The sequence below is a fragment of the Salvelinus fontinalis genome, chromosome 42 (genome assembly GCF_029448725.1).
Source record: "Salvelinus fontinalis isolate EN_2023a chromosome 42, ASM2944872v1, whole genome shotgun sequence".
NCBI classification, from domain to species: Eukaryota; Metazoa; Chordata; class Actinopteri; order Salmoniformes; family Salmonidae; genus Salvelinus; species Salvelinus fontinalis.
The window spans coordinates 10,767,245-10,779,058 of NC_074706.1; the positions used below are offsets into that span (position 1 = coordinate 10,767,245).

General features: G+C 42.4%; 1 protein-coding gene and 1 pseudogene across 2 annotated transcripts in view; one reads left to right on the plus strand and one right to left on the minus strand.

The window, feature by feature from the left end:
- LOC129841513 (glutamyl-tRNA(Gln) amidotransferase subunit B, mitochondrial-like) overlaps positions 1 to 3,617 on the plus strand; it is a 16,366-nt pseudogene extending 12,749 nt beyond the window's left edge.
- A 1,121-nt stretch (positions 3,618 to 4,738) lies between these two features.
- The window catches only part of LOC129841511 (FHF complex subunit HOOK interacting protein 1A-like), a 36,264-nt gene continuing 29,188 nt past the window's right edge, over positions 4,739 to 11,814 (minus strand). For both annotated transcript variants that reach the window (XM_055909810.1, XM_055909811.1), the window contains exons 12-14: positions 11,556 to 11,734; positions 8,506 to 8,626; positions 4,739 to 7,720 (exon numbers count right to left, since the gene is read on the minus strand). In XM_055909810.1, the coding sequence (XP_055765785.1) occupies positions 7,518 to 7,720; positions 8,506 to 8,626; positions 11,556 to 11,734 (503 nt within the window). In that variant the 3' untranslated portion in view covers positions 4,739 to 7,517. The remainder of the gene's footprint in view (positions 7,721 to 8,505; positions 8,627 to 11,555; positions 11,735 to 11,814) is intronic.

Here is an 11,814-nt window from a genome sequence, read left to right on the forward strand (position 1 = left end):
CTGTTAACGTCCAACTGAGCAAGTTAATTATAGGAGATGGTAGGTTTCTCACTCCATCTCTCTGGCTTTCATCTTCTGTCTTCCTGTCTGTCTCTCTCCCTCCCACTTTCTGCTCCTCCTCTCTCCCCCTCTTCCTTTATCTCTCCATTGTACTCTCTCCCTCACTATCTGTCAATTTAAAAACTACCCAAAGTAACCTATTCTTGCACAGCCAATTACCCTGTCTGCACTTCTGCCTCTGTCCAGCAAGGCGCAGTAGATTGTGGTATATACAGTATTATTGAGTGTGTTTCATTGGGTCTCCTGTTGTAGAATGAGGACGGGCTGATGGACTACTTTGAGGCCGTCGTCAAGGAGACCAAGGCTGGACCGAGAAAGGTGATTGGCTGGGTGATGAACGAGCTACAGGGCCTCTTCCATCAACAGAACCTGAGTGTCAGCCAGAGGTGAGACACTCAGTCTTCCTCATCCTCTTCCTCTGTGTCCTACTCTAGCCTCAATCATTCTCTTTCTCCTCTCCACCTCTACCCTATCATTCTTCCTCTACATCCTTCATCTGGTTTCGCCCTCTTCCCCCCCCCCCCTCCCGAACTCCTATCATGTGTCTCTCCTCCCCTTCCTCTGTTCTACTCTTTTCAGTCTTGCGTTGACTTCAAAGCCCATGTTGAAGATCCTATCTCAGCATCCAACATCTTGGCTAGACGGAGGCCTGAAATCGTTTCCATACTGGAAGCATCATTGATGTGCTTTTTCCCTGCGATGTTTCCTATCCATCTTCATGTTGATACCTTCCGGTATTACTATGGCAGGCCATGAATGTGAATAGAGAATACATCTGGGCAATAAGCTGAGTGTTTTGAGTTGTTTTTCTATAATACTGTTTTTATCCTACACTCCAGACTGTTCTGAGACTGATCAAACAGAGTAAAGTATGATGTGTTTTGTTTTATGTCTTTGTCTGAGAACTAGTGGACGGGTGGGTGTTTGTGTGCCTTTTTGTCCTTTTGAAAAAAGTGAGAGTGGATGTTGACTATGTGTGGATTCACGTGTTTGTTGTTTGTTTAGCCATATTTCCGTTCATAACTCAGTCAGTGTGTATGTGACTGTGTGTCTCTGGCTCAGTTTGTGTCTGACTCGGGGATTCGTGACAGCACTGATGATCATGTGCCCTGTAGGTGGCAATGGGCTGTCACAGAGAGAGACGGGGCCAAATAGCCTCTCATTATAAGCACAGTGACTCCGGGGTAGATAGACACCGTCACACTGTCACACAGGAGAGGATAGACTGGGTCTAATGACATCTCCTGTGCCTTCTCTCTCTTCCTTCTCTTTGCTCTCTCTCTCTCATATCTGTCTCTTTCTCTCATATCTGTCTCTCTCTCTCTCATATCTGTCTCTCTCTCTCTCATATCTGTCTCTCTCTCTCATATCTGTCTCTCTCTCTCTCATATGTCTCTCTCTCACATATCTGTCTCTCTCTCTCATATCTGTCTCTCTCTCTCTCTCTCATATCTGTCTCTCTCTCACATATGTTTCTCTCTCGCTCTCATATCTGTCTCTCTCTCTCTCTTATGTGTCTCTCTCTCGCTCCCTCTCTCAGTCCGATCTCTCCTCAAGGTCTAGCCCAGATACTGAATCTCCAGGAGAATGGACAAATCTCGTCTTCTATCGCCAAGCAGGTGAGAGATAACATCCAAAACATTTAATGCAAAGTCCATATGTGTTACTACACTGAGTGTACAAAATATTATTAACACTTTCCATGACACAGACTGACCAGGTGAATCCAGGTGAAAGCTTTGATCCCTTATTGAGGCCACTTGTTAAATCCACTTCAATCATTGTAGATGAAGGGGAGGAGACGGGTTAAAGAAAGATTTTTAAGCCTTCAGAGGGTGAATGGGCAAGACAATAGATTTAAGTGCCTTTGAATGGGGTATGGTAGTAGGTGCCAGGCGCACTGGTTTGAGTGTGTCAAGAAGTGCAAAGCTGCTGGGTTTTTCACACTCAACCGTTTCCCATGTGTATCAAGAATGGTCCACCACCCAAAACACATCCAGCCAACTTGGCACAACTGTGGGAAGCATTGGCGTCAACATGGGCCAGCACCCCTGTGGAACACTTCCAACACCTTATAGTGTCCATGCCCTGATGAATTGTAGCTGTTCTGAGGGCAAAGGGGGGTGCAACTCAATATTAGGAAGGTGTCCTTAATGTTTTGTACCCTCAGCGTATATTATATCATTTTCAATTGGAGTTTAACCTGAGTGTTTCATTGCTCCATACAGGTGTTCCAGGAGCTGTGGAAGACCCCAGGTAAAACGGCCCAGTAGATCGTGAAGGAGCAGGACCTGGGGATGGTCAACGATAGCACAGAGATCCACAGGATTTGCCAGAAGGTGGTGGACTCACACCCAGACCAGGTGCGGCCTCCCTGGGCAAGAGCTGCCACAATGAGGGCAGGTAGTTTGCCCCTGGTGATGCGTTGGGCAGACCACACCACCCTCTGAAGAGCCCTCTGGTTAGGGGCGGTGCAGTTGCCGTACCAGGTGGTGATTCAGCCCGACAGGATGCTCCTAATGGTGCATCTGTAAAAGTTTGTGAGGGTCTTAGGGGCCAAGCAGAATGTCTTTAGCCTCCTGAGGTTGAAGAGGCGCTGTTGCACCTTCTTCACCACACTGTCTGTGTGGGTGGACCATTTCAGATTATCAGTGATGTGTACGGCGAGGAATATGAAGCTATTCACCTTCTCCACTAAGTTCGTGTCTCCAGAAGTCCACGATCAGCTCCTTCATTTTGTTGTCATTAGGAGAGAGAGCGGTTATTTTTCTGGCACCACTCCTCCAGGGCCCTCACCTCCTCCCTGTAGTCTTGTTGGTAATCAGGCCTACTACTGTTGTGTTGTGTCGTGATTGAGTTGGAGGTGTGCGTGGCCACGCAGTCATGGGTGAACAGGGAGTACAGGAGGGGGCTGAGCACACACCCTTGTGGGGCCCCAGTGTTGAGGATCAGCGAAGTGGAGGTGTTGTTTCCTACCTTCACCACCTGCGGGGGCGGCCCGTCAGGAAATCCAGGACCCAGTTGCACAGGGTGGGGTTCAGACCCAGGTCCCTGAGCTTAATGATGAGTTTGGAGTGTTTTGCTAGTAGCCAGTCTTGATAGAATTCTGTTGATCAATAAATGATATGCAAACGTAAGTATTTGTGACTTATGCTGCTGTTACTGTTCCCCCTACAGGTCCAAGCCATCCGCAGTGGGAACAAGAAGGTTCTGAACAAGCTCATGGGTCTGGTCCAGAAGGAGACTAAAGGCAGGGCTGACCCAGTCCTGGTACGGGCCATACTGGAGCAGAAGACCTCCTGAGGACCAACTAACACTGTCTGGGGCCACCTTGACTGCCTCAACCTTTAAATGCCTGGTGGAATATCAAACTGGTCCAAGAGGCAGCAAACATGACATCTTTATGGCTTCATCATAGTTAGCATGTCCTCTGGTCAAGAGGATTATTGTTGCTAAATCAACTGTCTGTCATGTTGTCTTCCGGCACCGTACCCGCCTTTAAGTTGTTGCAGTTGTATTGTAACTTTATTTGTGTACATAAATATTTTCTAATTCTCTTTGGAGTGTGCACATTTATCCCCTCCCAAAAACACACACTTCATCGAAAACTGTCAAGGGAATGGCATACACATCCTCCATGATAATCACACTTTAAGCAGAGCCATTCTTGAATCCATTTGCAGTTTGGAACACTCTGAACCCACCAATGGCAGAACACAGCTAATAAAGGTAAGGCCCATTACCAGGCAGTTTGGGAGTCGTCCCAGAAGTCATCTTTCTGCTTTTATCACTGTCCTCTGGCAGCACTGGAATGAATCAGGAGCACAACAGAGGACGGAAGTACTATACGCAATGCATCGCCTTATACTCCCTCTAAAATGGATCGGATTAGGAATGATTTAGAGGTCAGTGTTCAGTCAGAGGAAGTAGTCATGAGTAGTGAGCGCCCCCTTGTGGCTGTCAAGTGAAGGAGATACATCTTTAATTTAGCCTTCTATGCTTGTCTCTAGAGTTAGGCATCTCTTTTACATTGTTTGCTTGAATATTGAGTTTTGTCAAATCACGAGGTAATTCAATACTGGTTGGCTGTGTGCATGTGACTTCAATTTGGTAACGTAGGTGGTTGCCTCCCATTCATCCCCTTTGTTTCTATTGAATGCCGTATGCAGTGACCTATATAAGAGGTATTGTACTTCTTGATTTAAAAAAAGAGGGTTTGTGGCTGGCTGCTGTTTGAGTGCCTGTGAAGAAGACCTAGTTTTGAACAGAAGCTGGGTCACTGGATGAATGGCTGTCAGAAGCCCTGTTTATACCTGCTGTTAACATTCGTCCTGATCTTGTCCGTTTACACTTAGATCTGATCACAATGCGTTTTTTAAACGTCCAAAAATGTAGCCACAATCAGAATTGCACAAGATCAGGACAAAGGCTGCATGTTAGAACCAGGTATGAACAGGGCTAGAGGGGGGATTGTTTACTAAATGAGGCCAGAGGAGTCCACTGAACAAACCATTGAAAACATAACCACTTCTGGGCGAAAGAAGAGGAAGCAAAAATATGTTTTGCATTTCACTTTGCCGAGGTGAAGCTAAAATGTAAATTTGGGTAGAGAAGCTGTCAAGTCAAAACACATGACATAATATTTATCTTTTCTTCAATAAAAACATATTATAAAGAATACACTAATACATGTCTTTATTAAAGTAATCATTCCTTGGAACCTCTGACTTTAATGACAGAAGAATACACACTGGAGTAACCTGACAAGGTCATCGCTGACATCTAAAATGGATGCTAATAGTTGTAGAAAGGGAGAAACTAGACTACTTCTCTTTGGAATGAAACCTCTACGCAACTGAAGAGAACTGTGCCTCTAAATTTGGTTGAAATAAATGTGCTCCACACAACATTCTACTACAAGAAAATATGGAGTACATCACCAAATTTAGCAATGGCGAGAAATGATGCATTCCATAACTGTCCATCGGTCCAATTTGTGGACTAGTTCGAGCAGACAGTGGTATATTCTTGACTTTGCAGCTGTATCCACATTCATCCTCTGGGTCATGTTCGTTAGGATGCACCATAGGAAAAAGTTTTGCAACAGAAAACGACAAAGAGCATTTCTAAATGGATAAGCTCACTTTTATGCCTACTGAACAGGACCATGCTTAGCCCAGAGTAGACACTGTAAGCAACAGGAGGAACTTCATTCAAAATTCAGGCACCAAGTAGTTCTTTCCTAACATACTGATTTAATAGGGACAGGCATTGTAACAAAATGTCTCCTTGGTTGAAATCAAAACCTTAAATAAAAGTAAGTCAATTAAAATCAAGGCTATTTATTTGTTGCTAATGGTAGACCATGTCTTAGTCTGGAATTCAAACTTAAACATTGGTGAAATGGAGCATATCAGCTTGGATTTCAGGCTACCCATGTCTTCCTGTGAGAGTTGGCCAACACTCAATGCTAAAATGAATGTGCCAAATCATTATTGAACCAACCAACAGTGATGTATTCCAATTTTCCCAACTTGACTCATAAAAACATACAAGAAACATGCATACCCTAATAGAGCAACGAGAAGACAGAAGTTACAACTTCTGTGAAAAAATATGGCAATAGAACCTCTCTACAAAACAGTTCCATTATTGTGACATTAAGTACATTCTGTATTAAATACCCAACCCCATCAGGAAACAAATGTAATAAAGTACTCTCATACCTCAAATATCAATAATGATTTGCATAGTGTGCTGCTTCTTTGATTATTTTTCCCAATTATATACAAAAAGTACTAAAATAAGGCTAAGACATTGAGGGCTTCCCAAACGGCACCCATTACCCCATATAGTGCACTACTCTTGATTTATACGGTCAGAAGTAGTGCACTACATAGGAAATAAGGTGTTGTTTTGGATGCCAACATTAAGTGCATCACCCTGATATGGAAAGCTCCTTTTAGAGAGATATCATTATAAATAACGTGCATTCAGTGGACAGGACCTGGTGCACCATGGGAAAATGGAGTTAGCCGCAGCATTGAGAACTGACGGCAGAAGAACCCAGTGTCCTTAAGTACACCCCAAAATTTAAAAAAACAACTTCTAACTTGAATATCTAATGTGCATTGAAAACATTACATAATTGAAATAGGTCTATTGAACAAAGAAAGTCTTTGATTTAAGGTATTTAGCGACACACAAACTTGTTGTGTACAGTGAGCCTGATCGTCTAAGTTACTAGGCCTCTCCTTCAGTCAAGCGTTTTGAACAACAACGACCACCACATACATAACATTAGGGAATGCCATGGTCTACACCAACTCAGAAAGTAAGTATGAGATGATTGGGACTCCCACTAGCATCCCACTTCTAACGCGCTAACCAGTAGTTTAGAGCGGTGCTGCTAGGGTGCTTGTCACTGGTACCCCGTGTTCACAGCCAAGTTAGCGTTACTCATTGTGGATTTATTATTACTTTCCCACTATTTCTCTATTTTCTTTCTCTCTACATTGTTGGGAAGGGCCCGTAAGTAAGCATTTCACTGTTAGTCTACACCTGTTGTTTACGAAGCATGTGACAAATAACATTTGATTAGTGATGAATACTCCGCAGGGAGAGATCCTGACAAAACAGGCTCTTGATTATTTCCAGTACAGCATGCAACCCCAGGGTGACACCACGGCACCACCAGAGATTTCGGTAAGGCCACGTATAAGTCCCTATTGTACGGTGGCCATCACTACAAGACAACTAGAGCTGGTCACTGGAGAGGGTGTTGCTGCCAGGGTATGAATGCAATATTGTAAGTCTAAAAGCCTGAAGGGACAGGTGATGTGTCCTTTGTGTATCATTAACTTCCCATTGTTCCATTCAGCCGGTTCCATTCTATTCAGTCTTTGGTCGATTAGCCCCAAGCTTCCATTTCAGAATTCTTATTGGTTGGTGCAGGGGTTCCACCAAAGGCTTGAAGTAGGTCAGCAATTTCCAGTCATTATAAATCACATGACCTGCTCCTTGGATGTGACATAGGCCTATGCATACAACTCTCTGAGGGCAGAACCATATGCATATGAGTGTGTCTGAGGGTATCAATGGCAAATGCATCAAATGGGTGAGAGATTCCTGTAAGTTATGTGTTACTGTACATCAGAGCCCGCCATTTTTATATATTGGTTTGGAAAAATATATTAGCCTCAAATATATATATATATAACCCAATTTAAAAACTACCTCAGGGAGAGAGATAAAAGATGAGTGAATCAATCCAAGAGGTATAGTCTTCTTCATCAAGTAGTGTTGGAAAACATGAAAAACTTTCAAAGGGTCTTTTTAAAACGTTAAAAATGACCCGAGTGGACACAACAGGTCAGGGACAGACACTCACTCCTTCCCTATGAGAGAATGCTACCATAACATTAGTAAAACATTATTATTACAATGTTATTATATCGTTATTCCTCCATAGGTACGTGCGATAGTATCGAGTGCTCCTGCGCAATGGCCGCCAGTTCTTTGAGGAACTCTGTGAAGAGGACGGTAGCGAAGACCTCGGTCCTGGCCAGGGAAATGGTCTTGGGCTGGGGAGGAGGAGAGCTCTTCATCATCCTTCCTGCCTCCAGGGGGGAACATTCTCGGCTGTCTCCGCAGTTTGTATCTGTGGAGGATAAGTAAATAGAGATGAAAAATAAAACATTAGTAATAGTAGCATTTAACTGCAGTTGGACATTGTAGCAAGCTCATGTTAGTCCACTTGAAAGAAGAAATTCTCCCTTTATTATCAGTCTCATTTTCCTTTTTAAATCTCATGCAATCTCATACCAATACATTCCTTGCTCAGAGAGAAAGCTCGCATATAAAATGGTGGGGAGAAACCATTGGGAATGCAGTAGACTAAGGAAGTATGAGAAGAAGAACATCAGAAGGACCTGAGTTGTTTCTTCATTGCTGCAATGCTTCATGGCCAAGCTGAATATATTCTCCAAGTCCTCGAGGAGGAACCAAACAACACAAACTAAGCACAGATACAGTTTTAATCTTTCAGTGGTGCTTCATTGCATTGCAGTGATTAGAAACAACAGTATTGCTAGGCTCATTACTGGTCTTATGATCCAAGATATTGCCTCAAATCCTCTGGAAGCCTTGCCTGTATCCATTCTAATCTCAATGACCTGGCTATTGGCAACAAAACAGACCTAAATGACATTCTAATGATGCTCATAGGATAGCTCACAATAAAGCTCAGAATTCAACATTGAACAATGTCTATTCAAACAAAACATTTATACTACCAGTAAGTAACTGTACACAGTTATACGGCTGTTATAAACACTATGTATCCCGGCAAGGAAGCCATTACGTTAGCTTCAGAACATCTTTACTAACATGGAACCGGATATGTGGGACAGAGCATTATGGGTACTGTAGTCAATCAAGTCTCACCTTGACCCTTGAGTGAACTCTCCCTGGCCAGGAGGCAGTGCTGGGCGGAGGTGATCAGCTCTGGGAAGTCCTTCTTGGTCGAGGCCTGCTGCTCGATCTGGTTCTTAAGGGAGGCTAGTACCTGATATGGAAACACATATATAGTAACATCAGTAGCACATCAGACAGGAAATACAGTGCCTTCAGAAAGTATTCACACCCCTTGACTTTTTTTGTTGTGTTACAAAGAGGGATTAAATATGGATTTAATTGTAACGATCTACACAAAATACTGTCAAAGTGGAAGAAAAATGTTTTAATAAATGTTAGAATTTATGAAAAATAAAACACTAATACATCTTGATTGGATAATTATTCACCCACTGAGACAATACATGTTAAAAAAAACTTTGGCACCAATTACAGTTGTGAGCCTTTCTGGGTAAATCTCCTTAGAGCTTTGCACAGCTGAATTGTACAATATTTGCCCATTATTATTCAAGATATTATTCAAGCTCTGTCAAGTTGGTTGTTGATCATTGCTAGAAAGCCATTTTCAAGTCTTAGCCATAGATTTTCAAGGCGATTTAAGTTAAAACTGTAACTCGGCCATTCAGGAGCATTCAATGTCCTCTTGGTAAGAAATGCCAGTATAAATTTGGTCTTGTGTTTTAGGTTATTTTCCTGCTGAAAGGTGAATTAGTCTCCCAGTGTCTGTTAGAAAGACTGAATCAGGTTTTCCTCTAGGACTTTGCCTGTGCTTAGCTGTATTCCATTTCTTTTTATCCTAAAAAACTCCTTAGTCCTTGCTGATGACAAGCATTCCCATAACATGATGCAGCCAACACCATGTAGGAAAATATGAAGAGTGGTACTCAGTCATTTGTTGTTTTGAATTTGTCCCAAACAAAGATTTGTATTCAGGGCAAAAAGTTCCTTTCTTTGCCTCATGTTTTGCAATATTACTTAAGTGTCTTGTTGCAAACAGAATGCATGTTTTGGAATATTTTTATTCTGTTCAGGCTTCCTTCTTTTTACTCTGTCATTTAGGTTAGTATTGTGGAGTAACTACAATGTTGTTGATCTATTCTCAGCTTTCTAATTACACAGCCATTAAACTTTGTAAAAATCATCATTGGCCTCATGGTGAAATCCCTGAGCAGTTTCCTTCCTCTCCGGCAAATGAGTTAAGAAGGATGCCTGTATCTTTGTAATGACTGGGTGTATTGATACACCATCCAAAGCCTAATTCATAACATCACCATGCTCAGAGGAATATTCAGCGTTTGCTTTTTTACATTTTATCTACCAATCAATGCCTTTCTTTGCGAGGCATTGAAAAACCTCCCTGGTCTTTGAATCTGTGCTTGAAATGTATTATTCGATTGAGGGACCTTGCAAATAATTGTATGTTTGGGGTAGTCATTCTGAAATCCTGTTAACCACTATTATTGAACACAGAATGAGTCCATTCAATTTATGTGATTTGTTAGGCACATTTTTACTCCTGAACTTACTTAGGCTTGCCATAACAAAGGGGTTGAATATTTAAAAAAATGAAATGCTGAAATGTATTGAGTCTATCAAATTTCAAAAATGTTCTACTAACAAAATTCCACTTTGATATTATGGGGTATTTTGTGTAGATCAGTGACACAAAATCTAAATGTAATCCATTTTAAATTCAGGCTGTAACTCATCAGGCTGTAACTCATCAGAATGTGGAAAAAGTCAAGGGGTGTGAATACTTTCTGAAGGCACTGTAGCTGCCAGAGCACAGAAAGTACAAGTTAAATATTGTATCAAAGCTGCAATGAGGTAGTCTCATTCGGCGATCCTGATCTCGCGAGCTTACATTGAAACAAGATGGTGGATCAATGAGATCACCGTGCTGAATTTTTTTTTTGCACACATAAAACATTGTATTGTTCTATTGAGAAAAAATGAATGGAATCATTGCATTTCCACAGCGCAAGATGCCTTATCAAAGAAAGTGTACATTTGTTTTGACTAAATTAAGCCAACAGGCTTTGCGTACTTGATGCCAAGAGTTTAGCTATTAACACTATCAGGTGTAAAACGGGTAGCTTTTGCATAAAAGCATATCACACGATTGAAAACAAAACCAGAGGCATAAACCAGACAAAACAAGGACATTAAGCAAGACAAGACACGCTGATGATGAGAGAACCAAACCGTATTCATCTCCATGACAAACAATCCACCTCTTTTAATCTGGACCCTAATGAAAATGAAGTACCCAGTGTTTGTACGTCAACAACTCGCCATCCCCTTTCATCCCCATCCAAACATTCCCTTTAATGCGCGCTTTCAAATGGCCCCATTCCATTTTGATTTACTTGTTTACACATCCTCTATTCAATTATGCATGAATCAGCCAGCAGGAGAGAAAAACACTGTGTTAAAGTCTCACTAGACTTGTTTCACAGCCATTTTGAACTCTGTTTTCATTGCCACGTTAAGTGTACGCCCGCTCATAGCCTGCATCCTAAATGGCACCCTATCCCCTATATGGTGCACTACTTTTACCCAGGGTCCATAAGGCTCTGGTTAAAAGTAGTGCACTATATAGGGAATAAGGTCCCATTGGGGACACAACAACCATGGTATTCATAATCTCCTCTCTAATTGATACTATTCATAACGGATCCCTCCTCTCTAACAGGTTTTCTGGTTGTTTCATGAGTCTCCAGAGGTTTAAACAGCTTAGAGCGGTGAACAAACAGTTGTTTTGGGGGGACGTTTTTACACCTCTAATGCTTACTAAATGGAGCGGAGTGAAATGTTTACTAAGAGAGTTGTGTCTCTTGAGTAGGCGTGCATTTCAGTGTCTATGATGAGTATCTTAACAGTAGGACTGTGTCCATCTCTGGCTCAAAGTCATTGAGAGAGAACAAAGGACACAGATAGACAGACAGACTGAAAGTTAATACATAGTCAGAGATAGATGGACAGACAGACTGACAGACTTATTGGAATCTAGGAGCGGGAGTGGACACTGGGCTGGTGACAGTCACACTCACAGTCGCACACACACACACTCTCTGTACCTGATAGAGTGAGCGCACGCTGGGCTGGAACACCATGTTGGTGTTGAGGAGGAAGGATTGCAGCAGGGGCTGGGGGTAGGCAGCCAGCTGGGCCAGTATACCAGTCAGCAGGAGGTTGACATGGAGAGAGTTATCCAGCATGTTCTCCAGACGTGACAACAGCACACTAACAAATGGCCCTACAGGAAGAGAGAAAGAGAGTCTTCACTCAGATTGTCAAACCTGGTTAAAGATCAAGAACAAGCCTTAAAGTAAGGCA